Raw genomic sequence first — 27,657 nt, 5'->3', positions numbered from 1 at the left:
CAACAAAGCAGAGGAACAGTCGCTCTGCAAAACCTAAATCTAACCGATGTTTACAATAGGCAGCTTATACTTTTCTCGTCATTCTTGATGTGGTTTAGATAATATTGACAAAACTGGAGAAATGTTTACAACCTCTCTGTTCACTTGACTCTCATTTCATGCCCTAATGGCCTGCTGCCAATGACAGCAGTGAGAACTACGAGCGTCCACAAAAAAAAAACTGTATTGTGAAGCTTAAAGCGATCCACATGTGAGGCATTAAGGCTCATATTCATCCTTCATATTCACACTTCATCTGTCCGATCAGGGGAGGTTTGTCCAATCCTCCTCGTCTGCTGACAGAAGGAAGAAGCACACGAGGGCAGCAGACAGCCGGACTGCGGCCTCTGCTGAGCTCAGCGACCCTCTCGGTGGCCATAACACGCTCTTCTCTTCTACACTTTGTTTAAATGCTGTACGTACAGGCCCTGCGGACGTTATGTGATGTCGAGCTTCGATCAGAGCAGCCTCCCTCTCTTTCATCGCACACAGCAGACAGAGTGAGAGCACAGTGACCTATAGATCACTGCTGATGTTATCTCTGCCTCCCATGAGGCCTTTCACTTGATCTCCTCTGCTGCCGTGAGCGAGACCCCCACATCCTGACCAAACCATACAGTCAGAACCGGTGCGCCAAGCGGGGGCCCGGATTCTTTTGTCGTACCCGCAACCTGCACCGGGCCAGGAACTCGCCGTCATGGTGAAGATTTATGGAGCCCAAGGGCAGGTTAACCCCCTGCCTCCAACCCCTCCGCCCTGCCACACAGCCAGGAGGTGCTCCTCTTTAAACAATAACATCCACATCAGCTGCGTCTCCTCTGGGATGGAGGACAGCAGAGGAGAGCAGAGGAGTGCTGAGCACATCTGTTTGTCTTAACAACTGCTGCTGTCTGCAAGGCCTAAGGAGCGGGAGGAGTGCGGACACACCAGCAGACAGATAGAGAGGATGTAGTGAGGAGACAGAAAGGCCAAAAGGTCTGCTCACTCCAGGGTCCTGAAGACACGAGGGTCGGCGAGGAAGCGCTGCTGAATTCATGAACCTGATCAGTGATTAGACAAGATTTCTGTAGCTCCAATTTTTTGAGTGATGTGTTTTTACAGTTTTTAAATAAAGTTTTTACACATATTCTGTCCACGCATGTTTTCATGTGCTTTTGTATTCCCTGAAACCAAAAAACAAACAGAATCTGACTCTTCTGGTGACACAGTGAATGAAACAGTGAGAGACACCCGAGGTGCTCGAGGAGGCTGAAGCTTGTCATCGTGAGAAAAGAGGGAAACGTGAAATGCTGATTTTGCAAATTGAGTCTGAGGTTTATCTGTTTTAACATGCTAACTGTCCCGTGTATTCTGCATCATCTCATGCTGTTTTCTGATTGGCTTGTAAACGTGTGTCCCAGCAGCTGTCACACTGTTAATGGATTGAACAGAATCATCCAAAAACCATCATCACAGATGTTTCAACAATCCCGTCCAGCCCGATCAGAACATTTCTCTCAACAACTAACAGCCAATCGGTTTCCACTTCAGATCAATCGCTAGCTGTCCTGTTTCAGAGGAGACACGTGACAGTGAGGGAGTAATCAGACTACTTCACAGGACCTTTAAGTAATTATCAGATGTTTCTGAGCTATAAGCGTAACATCGAGCAGCAGTGTGGTGAGACGACTGCAGCGTAACTGCATTACCTCACATATAATCAGAGAACGGACAGCTGACTGGCTGATTAATGGCTTCAGCCTGGCTGGTATGCCTGGATATAGATGCTGCCCAAGAGCAGAGCTGCCATTAGTGGCGCTTGTGATACGAGGGTAGAATAAACAGAATCAGCAGGCCTGTCAGCAACACGGCCGCATCCGAACCAAGTCGCCTCCTGCTCACCCAAAACCATCTGGTTCCAGGCGGGTTGAGAATAGAAAGGTTTTGAACACATTTAGTCTGTCTGATGGTGGAAGAGGGTCAGCGGAGACAGCGGCAGACAAAACACTGGCTAAACTGGAGTGTGTTTTTAAGTCTTATCAGTCATCCAGGTTATTGAACTGTTGTGTTTTTAAAACGCGGCTGTGAATACATAAACCAGCGGTCAGTGATCATTGCAGGGATTGAAGGAGCTGCGCTTTGTCAGCAATTCAAAATGCACATCGTTGCTTGTTCAAAGATAAAACCAATGCAAAATGCAACAAGAACAGATAATTAATAAATCAGTATGCACTAAAGTCACAGCTTACTGATTCTGAGATATGCACCAATGACCAGAGTTCAAGCAAATATTTATTTAAGAGATAAATGAGCGTCTCATTTGAGCCCATGTGTGTGCAAAGGTCACTGAGATGTTTAAGATTTAACATTCAGACCACATACTGCCGAGGCCACGAATACGTTCTGGTCACTGGCTTCAACGGAGACTCCTGACTTCCATCCTGCAGACAGGGGTGGCTCACGTTCCTCCAAGATCACAGCATCTGGCCAGAGCGAAGCCAAGCAGTCATGTGTCCTCGGTGCAGATGGCATCAGCACAGACGACAAAGTACTTTCCACTCAATTATCTTCGAGCTGTCCTTTCATGTGGGAGTCACGAGAGGGAAACTCGGAAAAAACGGCCGTAAAACCGGTCAAACTGAAAATGATATTTTACACTGAGGCTAATAAGGGCTCATATTTCCCAGCAGAGGATGTCACTTCTGCCTCTTTTTACAGATTTCTATTGTAGTCTTTGCCTTATTATGCAATATTAAAATTTATAGCTCATATGTCTTGACACAATTGTATTAGAGATGCAGTATTCCTGCTGTTTTGAGGCAAAAACCGGCAAGATTGTAAAACTGTTCCAAAATATGAGTGTAATAAAATAAGACTGGCCCTTCTAAAGCAGCGTTACATGACAATTTGACACTCATTAAACTGCTGAAAAATACTTTCTACCCGCATCCTACATCTGTCTCATTCCTCAGTGCTTCATTATAGGAAAACATCCATCCCACACGTCAGTATATTTTGGTTGAATCTTGCTCTGGAAAGAGCCGGAGGTCATGCTCTGGTTGACCGAGATGACCTCGGCTGACCAGAGCGAGGCGAGAGGACCGTGCCGGCCCTGTCCTGTGGTCGGGGAGGACTTGGGTAACAAGGGGAAAAGCTTATATCCTAAGGGAGCGTTGCGGCCGCTCAGCACCAGACAATTATGTGCGACCCCACAATGTTCCATAATAACAACCCCAACAGGCTGGAAGAAGAGGAAATGAAAGTAAGTGGAAAGATGTTTTTTTTTATTTCTTTTTAGGCATAAAATGATTCTGCTGCTCAAAAATAAAAGAAATCCGACCAAATGAACCGAGCAGATATGTGATCCTGCAGACGTCATTCCTCCACATCGTCAGACAATGAGGCCAACGACGGGAACGCACACATCATTAAAACCTCTTCGCTGAGTATTACTCAGCAGACACATTACCAGCGCATTTCCAAAAATAAGGTCACACACGTGGATCGTTGACCCCACAACATCAGTGTGTGCAGCCTGACCTGCTTTCCCACATTGTCAAAGTCTGGAGTTTGTTTACGTGACTATTCAGCCTCAAACACTGAAGGCACATTCGTCAAAGATTACACAGACGTCACAGATTACACTACAGATTACATTCCATCAGCATTCTCCCTGGTGCATTAAAAAGACTTTCACATGCACAGAAGAAACCAGGTTATTCATATTTACATTGACTGCAGCTGTGGTTATTCCACAACACGCCGCTGAAGTAGTTTCAAGGACACACGGCTAAAAATATTGATTTTTCAGGCCAATGCTCCACATTCACAGTGATGCTGTAACTGTCCTTGGTCGTTGTCTTGTACATAAACACATTAAAACTTTGAAAATGATTGAGAAATCCTGCTTGTTTGTCAGGTTCTCTTCCTGAGACTGAAAATAAGATGCTGAACTTCAGTGTAACCATATAACTGTACTTGTTGTTTATTTATTGCTTCAGAGAGCCTCCAATTCCTCTTTTTGCAGTCTTAACAATAATCTTGTCCTCGCCCAGCAGAATAAACCACATAAGAGAAGTTCACACTCACTTAAAGTAACTTCTCTGAACATGATTATATTGTGGTAAATATTGTCGTCTTTATGCTGCCAATAATCTCATCTATTGAGGCATTTAAAGCTCATTCACTATTAGGAGACCCGCATGTTTGTTGGGCAACGCTTTGACACAGTTATGCTTCGTGCACATGTTAAATTTTCAGTCCAAAATGTGTTCAGACGTTTCTGTCCGATAAACATTTGTGTGATCGCTGAACTTGCTTTATTCGACATCCTTCACACTCATCTCACACAGGAACTGTGGCAAATGTGAATCTATAAAATAAAGGAGGACTTGGAGCACTGTGACTGGTCCTGCAAGCCCAGAATCTGACAGAAAAGCTGTATGAATGATGCATCACTGCAGCAATTAACTGACTGAATTGAATGCCAGAATATTATTTGGAAAGTATTCTGATAATAGATGAAACATTTAAGTAAATAGTTGCAGTTTCTCCAATGTTTGGATTTGCTGCTTCCCTAAGTTTCATATTATTGTAAACTGAGTGCCTTTGGATTTTGGATCTGTTAGTCAAACAAAACAAGTCATACTGTATGAGCATGTCAAGCTCAGACACTTTGTGCTGTTGTCTGATGTAAATAATCTGCAGATTCATCGACAAGGAAAATAAGTTACTTGCAGCCTCAGATGGATGTTTTGGTTTGTTGTAAATCATCATTTGAGATGATATAAGAGACTGTCTCTGGCTGATATGATACTTTCTATGTCAACATGCTTGTCTGCACATGCACATTATAACATGGTTAACACGTCTGATTTAAACTTCCAATATATTCTAAAGTATCCTCAGTTTCAAGTAAACTGATGCAGCAATATGCACCCAAATCCAGTTAGATCACCGTCTCTGCAGACAGAGCCAGAAACCACCATGACAATGATAATGTCCACTCTGCTCTGTGCTATGATGGTGGCAGCTAAAAACACCTCTGGTGCATGTTTACAGCAGAGTAAAAATGACCTCCACCAAGCGTCCTGAGGCGATGCTCTCAGTCACCTCAAAACCGTGTCGGGCAGTTCTGTGGCAGATGGTTTAAAAACACAGCTTCTGTTTAGTCAGATCCTAACACCAACATGGCAAACTCTCATCCAAAACTATGCGGACTAGACGGCGGGCAGCTTGATGTGCCACTGACACAAATAAACATCAGTGCCGGCCACAAATAAATACCTCTCTTCCGGTGCGCTGGGTGGCAGCCGAGCATCTGGCTCATGCATCACAGAGCCAACGCACATGGAAATATGTCGAGCCACTACTGCAGAAACTCCGTATCCAGTTTGTATTTTTTCATTTCTGTTTTTTATAGTGATGCTGCAGGACGTCGCGGCCATAGAACCATGACTATATACAGCTTGTTGCTGTGGAGAGCTCGGGGTTAAGACCGCAGCCCTCTGGAGACCACGGCCTTTCACATCTGCACGGCTCAAAACCAGCTGGATGTAACTCAAAAATAATTGCTTCCTTCACAACGTCCAGGAAAGCATGATGTGTGCGCTATCTTCATGACTCCTCCCTGCAGGGATGGCAACTAAATCAACATTTCACAACCATTCATCATCAGCTCGCTTTGTAGTTTTTCTGTTTGTATTATCTGAGGGACACTTGAAAGAGGAAGGGGAGGGTTCGCTCCTTTGGTGCTGGTAGGTAGTGGATTGGGAGAGTAATCTGACACTCATAACACTGAGAACACAAACACATCAGATGCACCATCACTGTCATCGATTGACTGAAAAATCAGAGGTGCATCTTTGAGGCATGAATGAGATGGAAGCAGCTTATTTAGCCATATTTTGAATATAGTACAGCTGTTTGAAACATACTGAGCATGTGTATGGACAGTGGAGAGAAGGATTAGGTTGCAGGTATAGTTTGAAAAGATTCTCACTGAATACATTTCTCCACCAGGAAAAGTGGCCTCAGTAACACCATGAATCTAAGGAAGTTTCAGCCTTCAGAGAGGCGAGTGTTTGATTTGGGATCAGCTGTGTGAGTGTCTTGTGTTGGTACCGTGAGCAAAGCGGTGGACCCAGTAGTAGCAGAAGTCCACACCCAGGAAGGTTAACCACCAGGTCCAGGAGGAGTCCCAGGGCAGCTCCACCAGGCGGTACTGGTCCCACACGTATATGTAAGTGGTCAGCTCGCAGCCTCTCATGAACAACCTGAGGGGGGGCCAGTCAGAGCTCTGTGAGTTCAGTGTGTCCATGTCAGTCCAACCGTTCATGCTACAGGTGTACTGTACAATGTACTGAGTTCATGACACCTATCCATTTCCTCATATGCAGCAGGGGTCATCAAATACATTTGTCCAATGGCCAGACCCACTGAATAAACAACACCATGCACTACCTGACACACCTCCTTCCCGCTGCCCACATCACATGACCTTACTTTGGAGAAGGTAATGGTGCTGAGCAACTTTTAGAGCTATAGCAACAACAACAACAACAACAACAACATTTCTAATCTACACAGATCATGCAGGTGCAATATCTTTCATTCAAAACAGGAAAGGTAGCCATGAAGATGATATGAATGATCAAAAAGATAAATGTCAATGTGAACACTCACATTGGGAGTCTGGAGACCATTCCAGCAGATATGGAGGTCAGTCCATCCTTGATGGAGCCCAACGAGGCTTCTCTCTTCAGCAGGGCCACCACCAGCTCCAGCACCATCAACCCTATAAAGAAAGGAGTGGCCTACACACACACACACACACACACACACACACACACACCCATACATCCAGGGAATCATGATTCAGCACTTTTACAAAACTGTAAAAACAAGGCAGTTTCAAGTCCACTGTTAGCTTTAGCAGTTGTGTTGACCTTGAATATTTGCCTTGGCAGATGAGCTGAAAGCTTGCAGGACTTTCATGTCTTGTGATCCATGATGTTTGTTTCACTGTGCGAGGCTAAAGCAACGGGTCTAAAGCCACAGTGAATTGGCAGATTGGAGATGACAAACATTTGTCTGAGCAGAGCTGCACTGGAGGTAGAAATGATCTCACCGGTCGATTGAACATCGGCACAAACAAACCACATCTTCTCATTTTACAGGTCGTCAGGCCGGAAACTTAACTGTCTTGATGTTCACAGCTAAAATACAGCCATACAAAGTTGTCTTGGTAATGTGAAGGTAGTTAGCCTGTCAGCCTAAGTAGCCATAATGACGTGTAGCTAGCAGGTAAAGCGAGCTAGCTAGCTGAGTTTGCTAATTACCAAAGTTTTGTTCCAGAAGGCTGCAATGCTCTGGAAGAGTTGAAACAGATACATACATAACTTTAGCTTTTTAGCTTTTTTCCCCACTTGTTTAAAACAGCTGATGGTTCTAAAGTTACCCATGAGCCTCAGCTGCTGTTGCTCCGGAGAAGAAACCAGTCAGGCGCGTGAATCAGAGTGGTGCCAAATTCAGAATATTTTGTTGTTAAACTGGAAACAAAACTAACTACATTAAATTACTGAATGTATTTTCAGGTTTCTATGAAGCCTAAACTTTAGCTTAAAGTTGCTATTAGCTATTAACAGCATTTTAACCTTGGTGATTGGTTGGTTCGTGCACATACATGCACAGCTGAATTCTCTCCTTTCATGTGAACAGGTCTACACCTTTGACCTTTTATCAAAGAAGCAGACATTTTCTAACACAGTTGCATAGTTGCATATCTGCTTCAACCAGGAAGAAGCTCATCTAAGTGGCTAGAGCAGTTTAACAAGAAGTGTCATCTAACTGTGTCCATGCAGAAAACGAACATGATTTGCACTTCCGGAACCCTTTTTTCCCCCAAATAACGTCTTCCACCTCGCAATCCAATATGTGAAAACATGACGTTTAAAGGCACAAACCTCCAAGCTACTGCACATTTTGTGGCAGCATGTCCTGGTAACCTGTAGCAGCTGGCAGGGCTGCAGAAAATTGATTTTACAAGTAAATATTCTCCTTCACTTTGTTTCATGGTATAAAAATGATTTCAAATTAGCAAGTTCCTCTTTATCAAAAATAACTTGTTTGATATATTACCAACTTAAAACACAGGCTTCAGCAATATGGCTGACATATGTGTGATCCATCAAGACAAATACTGCGTTCTTCATTTGAATCAGCAGCTCTTTTTGTCCGAGATGCCACATGACTTTAATTTTTTTAGCGACACAACAAAAATTAAAATGACAAAACTTAACTTTCCACCAGAAAAGAATGGCTTGCATTTATTAACTCACTATGACTAAACAAATGGTAAGCACTAACCAACCAGTCAGTGACAGGCCTCTATTCTAACTGTGCTGGAAACATACTAATAACCTCTTAATGGGTCTGTCAAACATGGAACCAATTAGTGAGGGACGTACTTAGCAAACAGGTCACGACTGCGACTTTCGGCGGCGTGTCAGCCTGCTGGTTAGCTTTAGCTTCAAGGCACTCATTGACCAAGTGACTGCAGTTCTAACTGGGACACATGGGCTCGCCAAGAGGGGGGAATGAAGGGCGTGACAAGACCGCAGAGGAGCACATCTGCAGGTGGGGAGGCAGGAAGTGTGTGTGCGTATTCATGTGTGGACATAAGTGAGAGTGAGTGTGCATGCATGTGTGTGCATGTCCACATGTGAATGCCTCCACTTTAGCATGCAGGTGTGTCGTGTGTGTGTGTGTGTGTGTGTGTGTGTGTGTGTGTGTGTGTGTGTGCGCGCACAAGCAAAGGCGAGAACGCCACAAGGGACCTGCGATCACACGCAACACTCCAACATCTGGCAGCAGACTGCAGAGCTGCAGCTAACAAATGGGCTCGCAGCACAGGCAGACCTCCTCCAAACCCGCTGAGAGAGAGATTATCATTCTGGACGCCGGCCTAAACCCTTCCCTCCTTTATTCTCTCCTGTGTAGCAGATAGTTTTACCTCTGCAGCCCGGCGCTCTTGACAGCTCGGGACAAAATTATGCAGAAGGGCAAGTTGATTCTCATGCTGTGCAGAAAAGAAGGAGAAGGGGAAAAAGCTTGCCTCGCTTGTTTTTTTTTGTGTGTGTGTGTGTGTGTGGGGGGGGCTTTTCATCATTGTCTCCATTTTTTTTGCCCATTTCTCCTCCTTTAGTTGATTTTATTCTTCCTCCATCTTCTTTCTCCTCTGTCACTGAGACATTTTTTAAGTCCCTTTTTGACCTGGCACTTTTTATCTTATTATAAATAAAGAAAAGAATTCCACTATAGAAAGCCTATTTTATACTGCAGCATACTTCAATCCTGTTTGTTGTGGCATCTAATACTTTTATTTTATTTTGCTCTGAATTCAACATTACATGGAACATGACATTTGTGGACCAGATGTCTGCATTTTCCCAACACTCTTTTTATAAGGTCACGGATGACTGATGTTGGCTGAAAACACGCAGGCTGACAATACACTTTTATCACCGCTGTCTGAGAAAAATATTGTGTTTGCATTCAAATCAGTGAATAGCTGAGAGACCTGGAAACTACCCACAAACCCATAACTCCAAACGACTCCAAAATTAGAAGATTGTGTTTTGTTTCTTTCCAATTAATTTGGCCTGTTGGGATCAGAGAATAACAGCGGTGCAGAATAATTAATGACACATCACAAGTCGCAAACTGCTCACACACACCCATGCAAACTTTTATCACCATCAAGTTCTACAGCAATAACAAATTTGTTTAATCAGGGTTGGTAGTGGATTATAAGGACTCCTGCTGTGGGGGTAATTGTTCTCCTCCCCTGACGTGCTCCATAAAACCTCATAACAAACATGTGCTGTTAAACCTGCACCAGACATTCACCATCATAAATGGCAACTGAGACACTGTAAACTGACAGCAAGAAGCAGAAGAACCCCCGAACTTTTAGTACAAACTGTGAATTCAGTAAAAGTGGGAAAATACTGAGCAGATTTCAGTTGCATTTAGGTGTCTATCCGCAGTCTGATTATTGTAGCTAAGACATGGCTGGAGTTTGAAACTGACCCCAGGTGACAGGTTACACCTGCACCTTTAAAGGTTTCTCAGACCAGTTCTAAACTGATTAAGTCTGGTTTCATGTGCTGTGCACTAACACAACTTCAACTTTTTTTTCTTTTCCAGTCAAAATCTCTGGTTCCAGTGTGAAGATTTGCTGCTTTTCTCTTTTTTATATGGTAGTAAACTCAATGTATTTGGGTTTTGAACAAGCAACTGGAGATGTCCCCTTGGTTTGTGGGACACTGCAGTGGAGATCTGTTATACTTTTTTTAACCTATAAATCAATCAAACTTTGGAAATAATGGGCGGATCAATCAATAAAGTAAATAAAAGGGGCATTTCTGTTGGCGATATGGGGTTTTTCCCACCATGTCTATTAAAAACTTAAAAAACTTGTATCTCCAAGCTTTCATACCACTCACACTGAAAGTTCTTCAGAATTAGTATGTTAGTGTTTCAACAAACTTATATTTACTTTATTGTTTTATTTTATTGTTTTATTTTTATTTTGTTTTTATGAGATTGTTTTGTGCAAAGAACAGGCCAAAACTGAAAGATATTAAGTTTGCTGTCATGTATGAGAAACAAAGGCAAAACATTTTCACATCTTGAACCACTGAATTTGGGGCATTTTTGCTTGAAAAATGACAAAAGCAATGAATAGATTATGAAATAGTCACTGGTTATGTTTGCAGCTGTAGCTGATACTTACACTTTTACTTTTATACGAAGTTTTGAACTGATCATTTGTAAGTTTCTTATGTGATTTCACTGTTTTTACTGCACCGGAGGCTTTGAGTTGTGCCTCCAGGCGACAGTAGAGGTCACCTGTGGTGTCTCACGCAGAGAGGGGGTTCTTTTTACTTTGTCTCAACAAATCATCACATATTCCTGCAGAGTGAGCGATGCTGTACCCACCTGGTCCACATAGTGAGGAACATCTTCCACTTTCTGAAAAGATGATTCGTTCGGTGTGAGCATGGCAAACAGGGACCGGACCCCCGTGGACACCGAGGCGAGCTCCATAGCTTCAGCCACTGACTCACAGCACCTCCCTCCCCGCTGCTCCAGGTGAGTCTCTGGCACCTATGCAAGTATTACAGCTCAGACTGGGCTACTTCCGTTTAAACTAACTCTGCTATTCGCAGTTGAACACGCTTGTTTTTCCCTTTAGAGAGTCAAGGAGGTCAATCACGGAACGGAGAGCGTGACAGCTGATGAACAAACTTCTCACACACCAGAAGGCGAGTCCGGGACTGACAGGCTGCAGGGTAACGTCACTGTGACCGCTTCACTACTAATATCGCTTCGTTTATATGACGAGAGCTCACCTTTGGTCGGTGATACTTTGAGGCGTCGCATTGTCAGTTAATCTCGCGAGAGTTTGAGTTTACAGCTCATGCGTACAGCTGACTGTCAGTGTGTATCTCAGGGTGCAGATTCCCTAGCAGCCAACGTCAAGTTATTCATGTGTTCATATCCACGCGCTCAGTCTGTTGAGTGGTGTTAAAAGTTATTTAAGCACAGGACGTGCATGTGTAACAAAAGTATAAAGCAGACTCCTCAACAGGGCTCCTTGTAACGTCGTCTCAGTTACAATTAAACCACGCCCACTTCAGTATGACGACAGTTATATGTATATACGTTGCCATAGAAACTGCGCTCAGGCGAGTCACTCCGCTGGCCAATATTTGCCAACATTCAGATTAAAATCGTCTCTCCACGCTCCTAGAATTCAAATTTTGTATTTTTAGTTGACTAAAAGTGGTTATATTCAACGGAATAGTTTGACATTTTGGGAAATATGCTTATCCGCTTTCTGGCGTTCAGTTTACGTTAGGATTGATACCGCTCATATCTGTCTGATCAATATAAGGCTACAGCTAGCAGCTGGTTAGCTTAATTTAGTTTCAGCTTAGTTTTAGCTTTGGTCAATAACTTCGCGTGAGGTAAAACCGTGAGTTGTTTTTAAACCTTGTTTTTTATGGACTAAATAATTAAGATGTAAAGTGTTAATGACTGAGCTTTAGAGGCGCTGGTAGATTAATTGCGTTACTATTAAGAACCAGGCTAGCTGTTTCCACTCATTGTGCTAAACTGGCTGTAGCTTATATTTAGCTAACAGTTGGACGTTAGAGTATCAGTCCTCTGATCTAACTCTCCACCAGAAAGACATCAACCAGCCAGACCAAAATGCTAAACTTTTACTTCAAATATGAGTGATAAAAAAATACTTAAATTAGTTTATAGAATATTGACCAATATAATAAAAAATTACCAGAAAATTACAAATTTTATTCATGTCCCAGAGGAGAAATTGAGGGAATAGATACGGCAATGACTTAAGGTCATGTTATTGAGCCCAAACAAGTTACTGAGATCTGAAATTCCCAGAGATTTGAAGCCCGACACTGTTCCACCTATTTCTCTTGAGGACACAGCGAGTACAAGTCAACCTGTTGGTGAGTTTGTGTTTCTTGTTTGTGTTTCTTGATCCATTGACAGAGTCCAAACAAATCTGCTGTGTGCTAGATAATGTTAGCCAGCGTTAGCCTGCCAAGTTACATGATGATTCATGTCAAATGCTGACAGGACATTTTATATGGTAAGTGTAACTGAAAACAGGCCAACATTCATGCATTACTGGCCTTTTTTAAGGGATGAATGGGTTTCTTTTCATGGAAAAACTTCTGATTATGTAATTGTGACGTAAAGAGATGAGTTTTTAGGGGTTTAAAATGCACTCACCTGATGCCTGCAAGAGGATGTGTCTCTTTTAGCTATTACACAAATTATGTCATACGACCTTCTGTAGACTTTAAAATAATGATCATGACACAATACACAATATGAGACTGATGTAAGTCATATAGACACAGGGCTGTGTCCAGTGGGGGTTGACCTGGGGTGGCGCTGAATATCTCTGAAATCTGATTGGCCACCCCAATTGCCACCCTATTATCCTCCAGTATGATTGGCTATGTGCCAGGTGAGAGGCGGGATGTTACTTCAAACCAACTGTTTGTCCTTTTTTTTTGAATATATATTTCCTTCTGCATGTAACCTACTTTCAGAAGTACGGCTTCTTTTTAAGACCTTAAAGAATAAAGAATGAAAGCTTTATATCATATTTACACTTGCAGCCTCAAGTCATTCATTTTCAGCTGTAAAACATTGTAAGTTTGTTTTAATCAGTGCTTTACTGTTACACTGCAACCCTGCTGATATCTGTGTGTTTATCTTTTGTACATATGACCCAATCAGCAAAATGTGAATGTTTCACAAGAAACCCGCCAGAAATTAACTCAATCATTTAACATAGTTTTTGTTGTAATTGTGTCTTTTTTACATAATCTAGTTTACATTTACATCCAAAATTGTTATAGGAAATTACTGTTACTATCTACGTAAGTATTTTGGTATGAAAACCCACATTTTAATTATCAGTTAAAACTACAGCGAGTTATAATGATTTTAACTGTGGATAAATCTCCTTCCTCCACAGACTCTTCAGTATGTGGTATCTGTGTGTATATACTGTATGCATGGGTTGCCACCATGCTGTTGGCTGATGTTGGTTAGGCCATATCCTGTTAGTGTTGGCATTATCCTGGTTAACTTAGCATGTCACCCAACCTAGCAAGGCTGGTTAGCTTGTCTGCATTAGCTGACATCTACGCCAATTCAAAGCAGCTTACACCAGTTATTGGGAAGGTGTCCATCTGATAACCCTGATGGCTTCCTGTACTCTCACACCTACACACAACATCACAGTGAAAAACGTTTTGTTCCTTGATAAGACAGGTCAAGGGGTATCATGAATGGAAAAGTTCCTCATACCAGTGGGGTTCTTAATTGAGGTAAGACAGCTGAGTCAGATAAAAAGGGACAGGGGCGGACACCTGTGCAGGCCAGGACATACAGATTAAACTGCTCATAAAGAAGATGAGCCAGACATTGTAGATTAACCTGAGCAGATACAATGTCGATATATGGCCTGGTTATACATCCGAGTATGTGCTCTCTGTGTGAGTCAAGGTGGGATTCAAGGATGGGGGCGGGAGGGCTGGGTTTTCTTCTCTGTTGTTTTTAGCCTCTGTGAGGCACTTTGTGTTGCTTTTTAAGTATGAAAAGTGCCATATAAATAAATAAAGTTTGAAGTTTGAAGTTTGAAGGACAGTTTAAAAGTAGGTAAGGCCAGGATTGTAAAATGTCACCTGTCAGAGGACTCAGTAGATATAAATCTACTGAGCATAACCTGAGCATAACCTGCATAACCTGCACAGCCTGATACACGCTGTAGGCCCTAACGATGGCTCCAAACATCATGTAACATTAGCTCTGTGCTTCCATACAAATGCTCACCCAACTTTTGAGACATTTCAAGAGGCAGGTTGAAGCCTGTCTCTCCTCAGGCATGGAATTTAAATGCACATATTTAAGATTTGAGGCCAAATGTGTTCACTTCTTTGTTGTTGTTTTTCATTAAACAGATGAGAATCAGGAGTGGGTCACTTCAGGTGAAGTTTGAAGACCATATTTGGAGGTGAGTGCGCTATGACTCAGACATGAGTGAGGTTATAATCTGTGATAGTGTGCACATGTTAGATTATTAAAGCCTGCAAGACATGAGTGTCCTCCATATTTGTGAATACTTGCACTGAATTACAGGTGCATCCTGTGGGTAGCTTTGGGGGCAAAGAAAAAAAATGAAAATCCTCACATGCTGTGTGAGGTTCCTCCTCAACAAATTAGAATGCACAATCACAAAGTGGTGAAAGATGAGATCAAGTCATGAAATTATTTTCAACTGGATTTTGTAACAGAATCCGATCCTTTGTGGGTTCTCTCTCGGAGTCTTGGCAAGAGTGGCGACCCTGCCCCGAGGCAAAGGTGAATTTAGCATGCACCCCCATCACCAGCTTTCTACACTCTCTGCAATGTTTAATTCATCACAGCTTCATGTCATGAAACACACATACATCAGCCTGAATTCATCTGGACAGATGGCTGGGAAAAAAAGTTATTCAATCACGTGGGATTCCATTTACCACTGGTTAAATTTTATTCGCTTTGCAACTCTCCCTGAAAGGATTTAATAAAATACTTATTTCAGGTTTCAGATTTGTTTACAAAATGTCATCTCCAGGCAGAAAAGTGTTGACCAAAGAACTGTCTGTGTTTATTACTGCGTGAGCTGGATAGTGTGGCTATAAAATTATTGTTAAGGTAGGACAATACTGAGAATTATTTACAGATCATTTATATTAGCGAGGCAAATTAGATTTCCTGGCACGTGATTTGATCAATAACTCAATTACATCGTAATTTACATTTTATACAGTATAAACTGAGTGGAGTGCAGACTGTATGTTCAGCAGTGCAAATCAAAGCCTGAGCCTGCTTCTCTTAAGGCACACAACATGGAATGTTTACAACAGTTTGACTAAATATGGTTTCCAAAATGTTACACAATGTTCAGTGAATCTGTAGAGCAAAACGCCACATTTCAATTTTTATCTTATTCCTTTTTTTGGCATTTATCAAGGAAGGTTTTAACCAATGGCACGTTGAAATATGTCAACATCCTCCTTTATGTGCTCACTTCTTGAAATTTCCTTTTGCCTGCGTGATGACTGCATTATGTTACACACGTCAGTCCTCTGTACATTTGTACACTTGTTTAGCATCGTTGTATGACGATGGCGAATCAGCAAACAGCAGTCCTTCTAAGGACGGTCCTGAGGCAGAGGCAGGGCCTGTTCTCTGAGGGGGCAGGGGCGGGGGTGCATGCATCATAAGTGAGCGTGCTCGGAGCTCTGGTCGCTGTCGTGACTGTCCTCATTGGCTAAGGAGTCCGTCGAGTGGTGGAGAGCTGCGATGCCAGAGAACTCTGACGGCAGCAATGTCCCCTTTTTCACATTCACCAGTTCTTTCTCTCGAGCTGCCGCCCCCTGCTGGCCGCCTTTCACCCTTTTCCACTTCATCCTCCTGTTCTGGAACCACACCTTCACCTACAGGGTGAAGCAAACAGAAAATGTCAAATGCAGTGCTCTGAAGGAGAGAGCAAGCAGTCACAAAAATAATCAAAGAACAATTAGGAAGCCTTGCTGCTTAACAGCAACTTTCTCTAAACGTTTGGTAGCTATTTCTACAGCAGCAATTATGTCTGGATGTAGTGTTCCATCTGCCACTCGGCGTCTACCTGTTTTTCCCTGACTCAACAGCCTTGACCGTATTTACGTCTCTCAGATTGATGATTAAGCTGTTGCTTAAAACGGTTTACACGTCAAGTAGCAGCAGAGGCCCTCTGAGTGTTGACACATGCGCCTGAAGGGAGGGGGAGGAAGGGGGGAGGCTCGCTCCTGTCACGCAGGGTGGGGTGGGTTTATTTTTGGGGAGTGTCATTCCGGGGGGACCGAGCGGTCACATGGTCAGGAAGTTAGTTGACAGCACAAACGTTTGTCTTAAACGTCAGGGGTGTACGTCGTGCTGAGTATCACCTTGGATTCTTTACAAGCCTTGGGGCCTTTTCTGAGAGCAGGGGAGGGGGGTGCGAGTCTGGCAAAGGATCCCTTATATATGCCAGGCTCTAATGTCAAACCAAACATGTGATCCTCAAGGTCTATGTGCACACACGCTATTCAGACTCACCAGCACTGTACCTGCGCTGCTTGACCTTACACCCATAGCGACATTCACAGTTAAACCACAACACATTGCATCAAACTCCAACATCAATTTTAGCCTTTGATTGGTCAGAAAAACTGGTGCCCCACTGATTTAAAATGGCTCGTTTAAGCATCCATGGAGCACTAATGGGCTGCTCAAATCCTTTGCTTTTAAAGCCTGAAACATAACAAGAAACACAGCACTGATAGTGAATTGCATGCTTTAAAGAACAAGTACCGAATTGCTGTGATTTGGCTTCCAAATCAAAAGATGTCTTGACATCGGGGTTAAAGCTGAGCTAAATTTGGTTGAAAGGTGAAGCACATTAACAGCATTTCAATGACTGTAAATCAATGTGTCGTAAATACTTCCGCTGAAATAATAGTTGAAGCAAGATTTCTATGCAACTTAGAGGTTTAAAAACATCCATTCCAACCAAATTTAGCATGGTTTTAATCCAGAAGTTTGCACATGTAAAAATGTAAACAATCTTAATTCAGCCCTGTAGCTCCACCTCTGCCATCTTTGAAAAGATGGTTTCACAGCCGACAACAACATAAAACATCCATCAAATTCCCCCAAACAGCTCATGCAGCATAAATCAAAGACCTTGGCCAGCTGTTTGTATTGCCAATATTTACCTCACTATCTCCTGCTGTATATTTTCCCTGACAAAACTGAGGTCACACACAACATATGCTGCATGAGCTGGAGAAATTTCATGCACATTTTATGCAGCTTCGAGCCTCAAAAAGATTAATTGCAACAGTCTGGAAGGGGGCTGAAGTGGAATTACAATGGCGAACTGTGTGCTTGGTGGCCCTGTGGAGTTAAATGGGGTTTTGCACTTAGAAGTTTTTTTTTTTTACACCTTTGTGATATGAAGCAAAAGCAGTGTTACTGACGCGATTTATGATGCGTTCGTCACTTTTTTATCACACTTTCCAGTTGCTTTCAGTTTGAGGGGTGAGAGCCTAAACTCGACTGTGCAGGTTTACTACTTGCATTACTTTGAGAGGCCCTTAACGCACACCTGCAGACATTTTTATTCAGATTTTCTGAGATGTACACTTTCATCTGAAGCCCCTGACGGAGCACAGTGGTTGCCTGAACATTTTTAGCACGTTTAGCTGAAGTGGGAATTAATCCACAAACTTTGACAACATTATTGATGTTCCCAGCTACAGTACAATGGATCAATAGTCTATGTTGATTTGATGTATTTACTGTCTCACTTTTTGAGATAGTACAGACATTTCTGGGCAATTCATGTCCTGCAGACCTTGAATTTTATCATGTGATTGCAGGAAAAGCAGGTGCAACTAATAACATGGCTGTGTTCCATTTAGGTGTCCCAGTGACCATTGAACCAGCATGCACAGTAAAAAGCAGGGCCCTGCTACTAAATGGGATGGAGCCATTGCTGATGTTATTAGTTCCACCTGTTTAAATCAAAACGTCCATAGTGAGAAATGTCTGGCTATTATTCTCCCTCAGAAGGTTTGTGTAGGTTCATCTGCAATTATAATTGCTAGTTTGACACAAGACCCATAAATCTTTGCAAAAACACATGATCTATAAGGCTCATGCATGAACATCTTTGGGATCTTGAGCTGTGATTTGCCTCTGAGGCCTCACCTGACTCCAGTCTCTTTTTTACATCCAGTCTACACTGTATCACACTGAAAGATATCATTGGCAAGGTGTCAACTACGTGTGACTTATAGCTTCCAAACGGGTGTCAGAGAACAACAGGCTGTAGGACGTTTCCTTCCCCCAACCATTTGTCTCCTATTATTTATTTCATGTGCCTGCGTTTTACAGCGGCCGGCCCACGCTCAGAGACCAATTTGTGCTTGCAGGGGTAGTAGAAGAGAGGAAGTGACTTGCTAGACAGCACTTCCTTCAACCCGTCTCCCTGCCTTGACTGTGGCCTGCTTGAAAGAATAGACAGGAACATCTGGAATATGATAGTCCCGTCACACAGCCACATCTGGAGCACAATAGCCCTCGCACTGGAGTTACAAAAACACAGTAGCGAGCTGAAAAGCCTCCTCGCGTCCTGAGGCCGAGTCTGTTTTCACAACATGGCATTAATGTGCTAATGGGGGGTTCAGTGATGTCTGAACCCAGGGGAAAACAAGCTGCGGTGGGTGGGGACGTACTTGTCTTTCAGTGAGGTCGAGGTTGACGGCGATCTCGTAGCGCCTTAGTCTGGTTAGGTAGTTGTGGTGGGCAAACTCGGCCTCCAGCTCTCGGATCTGCTCCTTGGTGAACGCCGTCCTCTCCTTCCTGGGTTTGCTGCTCACATCTGACTTGTAATTCCCATCCTGGGACTCTGAAACCAAACACCACACAGGTTTCTGTTCCACTCAGGGCAGATTTATACGCAACAAAAATAAAAATAAAGCCAGTGTTATGTGGCAGGTGCAAGTCAGCAGGGAAAGAAAAGAGGCCAGGTAAGAGAAACAATGGGAGCTGTCAATCACACTTTATTGTTCAGTCATTGTTTATGAACACTTTAAGTGGCTGGAAGGACTCACGGGCGGCTCCATGTGTGTCTGACTGTTGCAGCTGTGCTGTTACAATAGGCTGCCTCTCATACTGCCAACGTGGGTTTAATTTGGCTTAAAGGAATCTGCTGCTGCAAATTTACTTTTCAAATATGGAACATAACAGTTTCGCAGCATACATAAAATATATTATTTAAGTTATTTTTTACTTAACTGCCGCTATTTGCAACACATTTTTCCCTTTTTCAGCTTTATCTTTCATTCATTCTTTGCAGATTTCTGAAATTCAGGTAAACAATAAACCTCCTGCAATCTTATGAGAAACATTTCTAAAAATTGGAAAATTGCAAGGAAAGGTCTTCAGAAACATTATGCTTTCATTGTCAGCTAACATTTGATGTTAGCTGTTCAGGGGAAAATGTGATGATGTATTAGTTTCAGTGGAAATAAAACAAACATGAAAACATACATGTATGAGCACCAAATGGATGGAGAGCACTCGCGATATGAATTTCCTGAAGAAGAATGTGGGATAAACACATGAGAAAAATGTAAAATAAAAGTCCCCAGCACGTCATCCCCACTTTAGCTCATCAACCCGGAAAAATACTTTTTGTTTTGGTATTTCCATAAACTTTCCGAAGAAAACACGTTCGGTTAATTTGCCCTTCAAAACTTTCCTATTGTGTGCAGCCTCTGTGGTTTCTCTGTTGGACACGCTTCAGTTGCACATTGCACTTGAAGGCAGCAGTGATTGCATGCTAATTCATCTGCGGTCCTGTTCTGTCGTGTGTGTTAATCCAGCAGGCCTGCGTCAAGCCAAACTGTAAATAGTCCTGCAGCCCGGAGCCAGACTTCCAAATGCTGCGAAGCCTGAAGCCACGTCAAAGCAACGACTCTCTTCACCTAAAACCTCCCCCCCGAGGGACCCCTGTCAGCTCTGTCTTTCTGTCAGAGGTTTTTCAGAACAAAATAACTCCCTTGAGAAGCTAAAGAGAAGATGAGAGTTAAACTGCTCTACAAAAGATATATTTGTACGGCAATTTAAGAGCCAAGGACAAACAAATATATAAACTGCAAGAATTCCCACATGAATTTTATGAAATGAAACAGATCATTGCTTGACCCGCAGCCTGTGTCCGGCTCCCCCTTGACCTTGCCGTTCCCTCCCTGTAATTTCGAACCGAGCGCTCCAAACAGCGTGTGGCTGATTGAAGCAGGCCTCCGCTCGTATTTATCCGCTCTCTCTCTGGTAAACACAGACATTGTGTAAAGAGGAATAAAAGAATAACACAGCCAGCTGGTTCAGACCAGCAGGCCTGGAGTTAAAACGGGCGGCAGGCTTTTATGACACAGCCACTACACCACAGCAATTAGGTCCCTGCTGTAACTTTCATCTCTCCACAAAAAAGGAGGAATAATATGAGAAAAATACACGCACCCAGACCCAGACAGGGCACGTCGTTTAGGGTTCCCCAATGAACTGAGCTCAGCGCAGCCAGGACCCTCGAAAAAATCCTGCCACCAAAAATGTCCAGATTTTTTTGCTTATGACGGAAAATTGCATGTTAGTTGTTTTCCCTCAGGGAAAGTTATGATTTTTTTTTTTATTTTCCTTTTGTAAAATATTATTGCAGCGGCACACACAAGAATGAAGTGAAACGCACCAACACATCCGCTTTGTTTTTCTAAAGCTTCTTCTCTGGGAAAGTGTGCCAGCGAGAGGCCTCCTCCTTTTTACAGCACCGCCTCAACAAAATAAGACTTCAAGCACCTTTTATTGTTCCACGCAGAAAATCTAGTAACTTTTTAAAGCACGACCACTCCCATGACAGGACGAGTCCATGCAAATATAACCCAGACACTCAGCACAGTGCACCGACCAACCGACACTCTATAGGGCTAAAACTCTCCAGCATGGCCACAAAAAATGAGCCGGTTCCGCAGAAACCAGACACCCAAAATACCAAGGAGCTGGCTCATCTCATTAGCCCACCCTATGGCCTTCCTTGAGGAAACAATCACAACCGAGCGATAGACACAGAGAGCTGAGACGCTTCATATTTGCGCGAAAGGGGTGAACCTAGCATGGAAATGAGCTCTCAGGTTTTGTTGTTATGTCTGTATCTAAATTCGGGTTTCTGGTCCAGATGGTGAAATTTAATCAGGGCTCTATCTCATGCAACTGGCAGCGGTGCAGTATTTAGACAGCTGATTGAGTCAGCAGCCTAGTTAGGTCTAATAATCAGCGTGATTGGTGTTAGCGTGGAGAGAATGCACAGCACAAGTCATGAGTATGCGGCAACTATTGTTACAGGGGAAGTGGGATTTGGAGACCGAGGCTCGGTTTCCCAAAGATTTGACAAAGGAGGAAAGGAAATAGGAGGTGGTGCATTGAATATGTGGATTAAATTCACAATTGCAACATTTTGTATGAGGATAGTAGGACTTTTAGGGCAAATAGAGCTATAAAACTGAAAATTAAGCCTGCTAGGCTCTCCATAAACTCTGTGTGCTCTTATATTCTTTGTCGCATGGATCTTTAATTTTTCAGCATATAACTATGAGATTTGAGTTCCAGTTAAATCAGTGATTGGTGTGAATTTTACCTGCTCTTTCCAGTTTTTGGTATTATAACCTAAATTATTACAAACATGTTTCCAGTGGAGTTACACTGTCTGTTAGTTACAGTGAAGAATCCTGTTAGATTTTGTGATCTGGCGGCAAACTGCAGCAGCAGCCAGCCTATCAGAGGGACTGGACACTGTCTGAGGTGACCACCAGCATCCCGAGCAAAAAATGACCACATGCAGGAATATCAGTCAGTGGTCAGTGCAGAAAGAAAGCCTTTAAAAGGGTGCCTGATCGGCGCCGACGGCCTGCAATCCTCAAATGGACAGACATCGGCGAGAACACTTTTCCTGGAAAACTTAGGGCTCTCACTAATATCACGTTCCCTGCGAGAACTCCCGAGCCGGCAGTTTGTCACGCAGTGATTGATTATTGTGGTGACTGCAGGTTGGAAATGTCCTGCAGGTTATCAAGGAGATGTTACCTATTTAGGATGAGTCTTCAACGAGGGATTTCTGCAGAAATGTGCAAAGAATTTTTTTTAAAGATAATTATTATTAATGGACAAATTATTCAAGGACTGTGTTCCCTTTTCAGGACAACGTGAAGCTTTAGAGTTCAAGGTCAGAACAGCTGAACCTGCCTTAACGTGCCGAGTCATACACATTTAACGAAGTCACAAATTTACTAAAAACCAGAAAGTGGCCTTGAAGCTCATCGCACTGATGCACTTGACTGTACAGAAAATAATACACACACACACACACACACACACACACACACACACACACATATATATATATATATATATATATATATATATATATATATATATATATATATATATATATGTATATAGTGAGGCAATACAGCGGCGAAGTGCAGATTTTAGTTCGCAAAGGTCTGACCCACCTACATATATATATAATATATAATATTATATATACATATAAATCCATTTGCTGCATCTGTAATTATCTTGATTTAATCTGTCTTAAGTGTTTCAGAGCAATAAGTATTAATGACATAATAGTGATTTACTTGTGGCATTAAAATAATTTATAATCCCTTGTAAAAAGAAAAATTAAAAATGCATCAACATTGCAACCTGTTAGTACACTGATAATTGAATCGTTTCATCATTTCAGTAAACCTGACTGTGATTTATTAACTACGAGATGCAGAGAAGGAAAAAGGCTGAAAAGGCTGAGAGTCTGTCGGGGTGTTTAGTGTGGCGCGAGGCGCCGGTGTAGTCTTTTACAATCCATGACATTAATTCTTTACTGTGTGCCTCATTTTCTGCCCTCTGAAGAGTGTCGCAACAAACCAGATGTGATTTTTAAACAAAACATGGCAGTAGTCAGATGTGCCCACACAGCTATGATGTGGCCTTTGCTCCACACTTCAGCCTCCCTGCATGTCAGCTGACACCTACAAACTGCTTTTCCGACAGTTTTTTGTTTTTCTATCAGAGCTGAAAATTTCCCAGCAGTTATGTGTTGAAAGATTTATAACGACAAGTACAGATGTTTGTGTTTTTCTAGAGCTCTGCTTGGAATTTCTCAAAAATGCTGATATTTACAGTATGTGATGATGTTTAACTAACAATAAGACTGAACAAAGAGATGTTGGAAATACCTCTGAAGACTTTTACATTAAGTCTTCAGTTGTAATGAGTCACAAGCAGCTTGTTTATTCCTAACATTAGAAGAAGAACAAAGATCTGAGGAATTCAATCTTTGCCATTAGAGTTGCCGCAGCTTTTCACTTCGGGCTTAAAAAAAACAAAGTGAAAACTCGGCTCCTCTTACCTGAACTGTCACTTTTCCTCTTGCTGTTCCTCTTCTCGGCCTCAGCAGGTGACAGAGTCTGTCTGCCAAAGTCTGCAGGCACGCAGGAGGCCCCTGTCGGGGTGCTGCCGCTGCCCAGACTTGGGGTGCTGGCGCAAATACTGGGCCCACCGGGGTGGCCCAGATCCGGGGGTGTGGGCCCGTTGTCGTGGGCTGAGTGGGAATGCGGGTGGCATAGGTTGTGGCGCGTGTTACCGCCAGGTGACGGCATCTGTGGGATATGCCAGGATGTGTGGTGCTGAGGCGGGTGGTGATGCTGCTGGGAGGGCAGGTGGCCACGATGGGGGTGGTGGTGGTGATGCTGCCCGGGGAACAGGCCATCGTCGACCGGGTAGCTGGAGATGATGCAGGGTGATGGCGAGGAGGTGGAGGAGGAGGAGGACGAAGAGGCCAGGTCGGGGTAGGAGACGTGGTCCGAGCGTCCGTGCAGAGTCAGGGGAGACTGGGTGAAGGCGGGATGCAGGGCCTGCGCCGAGGCGTGGGGGCTCCGCAGGCAGCCGAACAGCGTGTGATCCATCGCGTGCAAACACACACGACCCTCCAGGAGAGGCGAGAAGGGCAAGTTTAAAAGGCTAAAGTTACTAAAACAAGCAAAAGCAAAAAGATCACAAGCACATATCCAGGAAGCTTCCTCTCCCTTTGACTATCCCAGAACTTTTTCCCTCAGTTAAAAAGTTCGGATGGTCGACTGTCGAATCGTCAGAGCAGAAAGCAAAGTGTGTTTTGAAACGGGTGTCCTGAGATAATCCGGAGCATGTGGCCCGTTGTCAGGCTGCGCAGGGTAAACAGTTAGCCCAGGATAAGCTGCAGCAGAGCCTCTCAGATGTCAGGAGGAACAGGGGACTGGAGCTCGATGCTGGGAGCAGAAGGAGGTTCCTAGGAACTGCAGAACGAGGGGAGCCGGCGGAGGGGATGTTATAAATAGGGTGTAACGTGAGAGGGAGGCTGGGTCACAGACTGCATACGCGCTACTGACCACATACATATGATCACCCTCCAAAAAGCACAGCACAATAAATCTGTACTATTAAAATGGCTGAGCCTCAGGAAAGAGGGCAATTTATTTTGGACTTGGATCTGACCTCCGGTGGCCATCTTTTTTTCCGGCAAGAAAACAGCCTTAATGGTTCATGGGTGGGGCTGGGGGAGAGGGGCTGGGGTGGGGGTGGGGGTGGGGGGGGTATTAGGGGAGGTGAGAGAGTGTGGAGGGAGAGGGGGCCGAGGTGTCAGGGGTTAACTGAGCGTGTCACCCTGTCTTTGTCAGTTTTGACCCTTTAAAATACTGTTCGTGTTGTGGGAGAAGGCAAGGCAGGTTCTGAGGGTTTCCTTTGCCCTGCGCTGTGTCTGCCCGTGTGTCGCAGAAACGCTGGGATGTTCGGAGCTCCAGTTAGTCTCTGCACCTTTGCCTCTCCGCTACTTTTAAAGGGATATGAAAAGTTTTATTCCGAAATCACAATCAGGAAACTAAAAAGTCCAGTCTGAAATAAGGCGTAAATTTTGTCCTCCAATTTCCTACCACCCTTAAAAACAACCACAGTTCATTTTCTAGGAGTGTTTTTACCTTACTTTGAAATGAGTATGAGTCCATCATCTTCAAACAACAGCTTTCATTTCATTCACAAATGCAATTTTTTTTGGCTTTAAAATTACAATTAATTACTTTAGCAATATCCAGCACAGTATTGTTTAATGCAGCTGAGCCTGTGACATTTAATATCATTATTTATAATAAGTGCATGCAGACAGAAAGTGATAACCGTGGCTCGTAGCATCGAGTCACCAGAAATAAACTCGTGGAAATGTTTCCTGAGTTTGTATAAGATGAAATGTTTTAACCACCTACAACCTCAAAATACATCAAACACTCGTATCACACACTGTCAGCCTTCACATCCGTGTGCCACTAAATCATTTTTGGCCATTAAAAAGTGTCATTTTCTAGAAGTGAAGGAGGAATAAAAGCCAGGATTGAACAAAAGATGCCTTCGCTTCAGCTTCCTCCATCTCTCTTATATTTATGATGAGCTGTATCAAGAGTAAAACAAAACTAAAACAGATTTAATTTATTTGCCCTCAAACTCATTTATTTAACTTCTGACGCAAAAACAAACAGTATGGGATTTAAAATAGGAGAAATAATTCTGGTGTGTACATGTATGGTGCTGATTCAATGTTAATATCATGAGGAAATTCTAAAAATCTGCTTTTAGTCCATGCAATTAAAATATTTAACTTGTATAAGATATGATAAATAAATGCTCTATATAAATTAGAAAAATAAAAAAGAAATAATCACCTCACACACGTTTCCCTCCTTCAGATCTCTAAAAATACGGTATATTGTAAATTTAACAAAATAAAAGTGTGTACCTCAGATTTGAATCTAAAAATCAATAAAACAAGTTTTTAGTTGTTTCAGGGTTTTCGTGGCTCAGACAGCTTTCACGGATCAGTCACAATAACTGGGCTCTCCGGGGATCCGGGTGGACGACACAGGCTGTGCCACAGGCGCTGTGGGCCGCCTGAGAAAGGAAATTAATTCCTCTTTGAGAGAAAATTACTTTAACAGATTTCATGGCGGAGGCAGGCTGTAACTTTGCCGCTGTCGTCCCCCACCACCCCCCGCCCCAGTCCCTCCAAAGCCTCCGAAGGCAGCAGAGGCAGCGCAGCAGAGGAAAGGCACCTTAGGTGAGTGAGTGTCAAACTCTTCTACTGTTTACCTTACAAATTAAGGCTATTAGCAGGTTAGCCGAGGCTATATATTTGCTCAGGCCTTGAGCAGGTATTAGTTCACACGTGTTTCCAATCCCGTGGCCGGTCTCGCAGCAGTGATGGCCTGTGGCGTGGGTGTTTTCAGTCAGTCCTAGTGTTTGCCCCTCGTGGGCTGTATGAGGCTAAATCTCCCACTGTGTGAATAAGTGTGCGAAATTCACTCACGCTCATATATCAGGCCAACATTGGACTTTTATTTTGAAAAAAATTAGCTATCACCCAGTCAGGCTGTCCACCTCAGATAGGACAGAGGTTCCACATAACATCCATCAACTCAATTTTATTTTCTTTGCACGTTTTATTCCTTTAATTTGAGAATGATTCTTTTTATATCCTCGTTTCTCTTCCATACCACTGAATACAAGCGGTTCCTTTAAGAGCTGCTAACCCCAAAATAAATGTTATTAGTTTGGATTCAGTGAAGAGTTTTAGTGTCCCGTGATGGTGTAAATGCTGTTTCAGATGCTTTTCCAGTCTGAACTGAATAAAATCCAATTGGAAACTTTTTATTTGGACATGAAAATGCTCCCATTTCAAGATATTGGCACAAAGCATCAGTGACATAAGTCTGAAACTACCTGTACTGGCCTCCGAAAGCTCATATTTGTCGAACCTTTCATATGATGATATGTGAAATGAAGGAGGGAAGAAAAAGAGGTGAAGAGGTTAAGACGGTGAGCGGGATCTGATGATCGAGACGCCGCTGCGGGGCGGCGGAGTCGAGGTGGCGCTTTCTCCACAGTAGACAGAAACCAAAGGTAGACCTGCTGCTCAACCTGTGGCTGTCAGTCATGCAGGCGGGAAGGATTACAGCAAACACAGCTCAGCGCCACTGTCACCAAAACAAACACGCAACCACCACTGCAGGCCTTTTCTCATGCAAAGTTGCAGATTACACGGTCATTTGCTGAATGTTTTGGGATTTGGTTTTCGCAGAGGTGTAACACAGACTCAGGCTTCATGCAGACGTTAATCAAAAGATAATACCACAGAAAAGCAGTGTGGCCTGGGCAGTGATGTGTCCTTAAAAGCCCCGAAAACATGAAAAATACAGTGGCGTTTTACTTCATTACCTCCATTTTGCATTTAAAAGCAGAAAATAGATACTGAATAAATAAATGGTTTATAACACATTGAATGTGTAACTGTTTATTTATGTACTTTCCAACAACTAA

General features: G+C 43.1%; 2 protein-coding genes across 2 annotated transcripts in view; both read right to left on the bottom strand.

The window, feature by feature from the left end:
- The window catches only part of agmo (alkylglycerol monooxygenase), a 42,028-nt gene extending 30,554 nt beyond the window's left edge, over positions 1–11,474 (bottom strand). The window contains exons 1-3 of the mRNA XM_076737658.1: positions 11,023–11,474; positions 6,703–6,833; positions 6,142–6,293 (exon numbers count right to left, since the gene is read on the bottom strand). Coding sequence (XP_076593773.1) covers positions 6,142–6,293; positions 6,703–6,833; positions 11,023–11,130 — 391 coding nt within the window. The 5' untranslated portion in view covers positions 11,131–11,474. The remainder of the gene's footprint in view (positions 1–6,141; positions 6,294–6,702; positions 6,834–11,022) is intronic.
- A 3,787-nt stretch (positions 11,475–15,261) lies between these two features.
- Positions 15,262–24,579, bottom strand: meox2a (mesenchyme homeobox 2a). The gene is made up of 3 exons (XM_076737792.1): positions 23,672–24,579; positions 18,942–19,114; positions 15,262–16,118 (listed from the first exon to the last, which is right to left on the bottom strand). The coding sequence occupies exons 1-3, from the start codon at positions 24,225–24,227 to the stop codon at positions 15,900–15,902; spliced, it is 948 nt and encodes a 315-aa protein (XP_076593907.1). The 5' UTR covers positions 24,228–24,579; the 3' UTR covers positions 15,262–15,899.
- Between the last annotated feature and the right edge of the window lie 3,078 nt (positions 24,580–27,657).

This window comes from Chaetodon auriga, chromosome 8 (genome assembly GCF_051107435.1).
Source record: "Chaetodon auriga isolate fChaAug3 chromosome 8, fChaAug3.hap1, whole genome shotgun sequence".
NCBI classification, from domain to species: domain Eukaryota; kingdom Metazoa; phylum Chordata; class Actinopteri; order Chaetodontiformes; family Chaetodontidae; genus Chaetodon; species Chaetodon auriga.
Note: the sequence above shows the minus strand (reverse complement) of the source record. Positions and strands in the feature narration are given on the sequence as shown.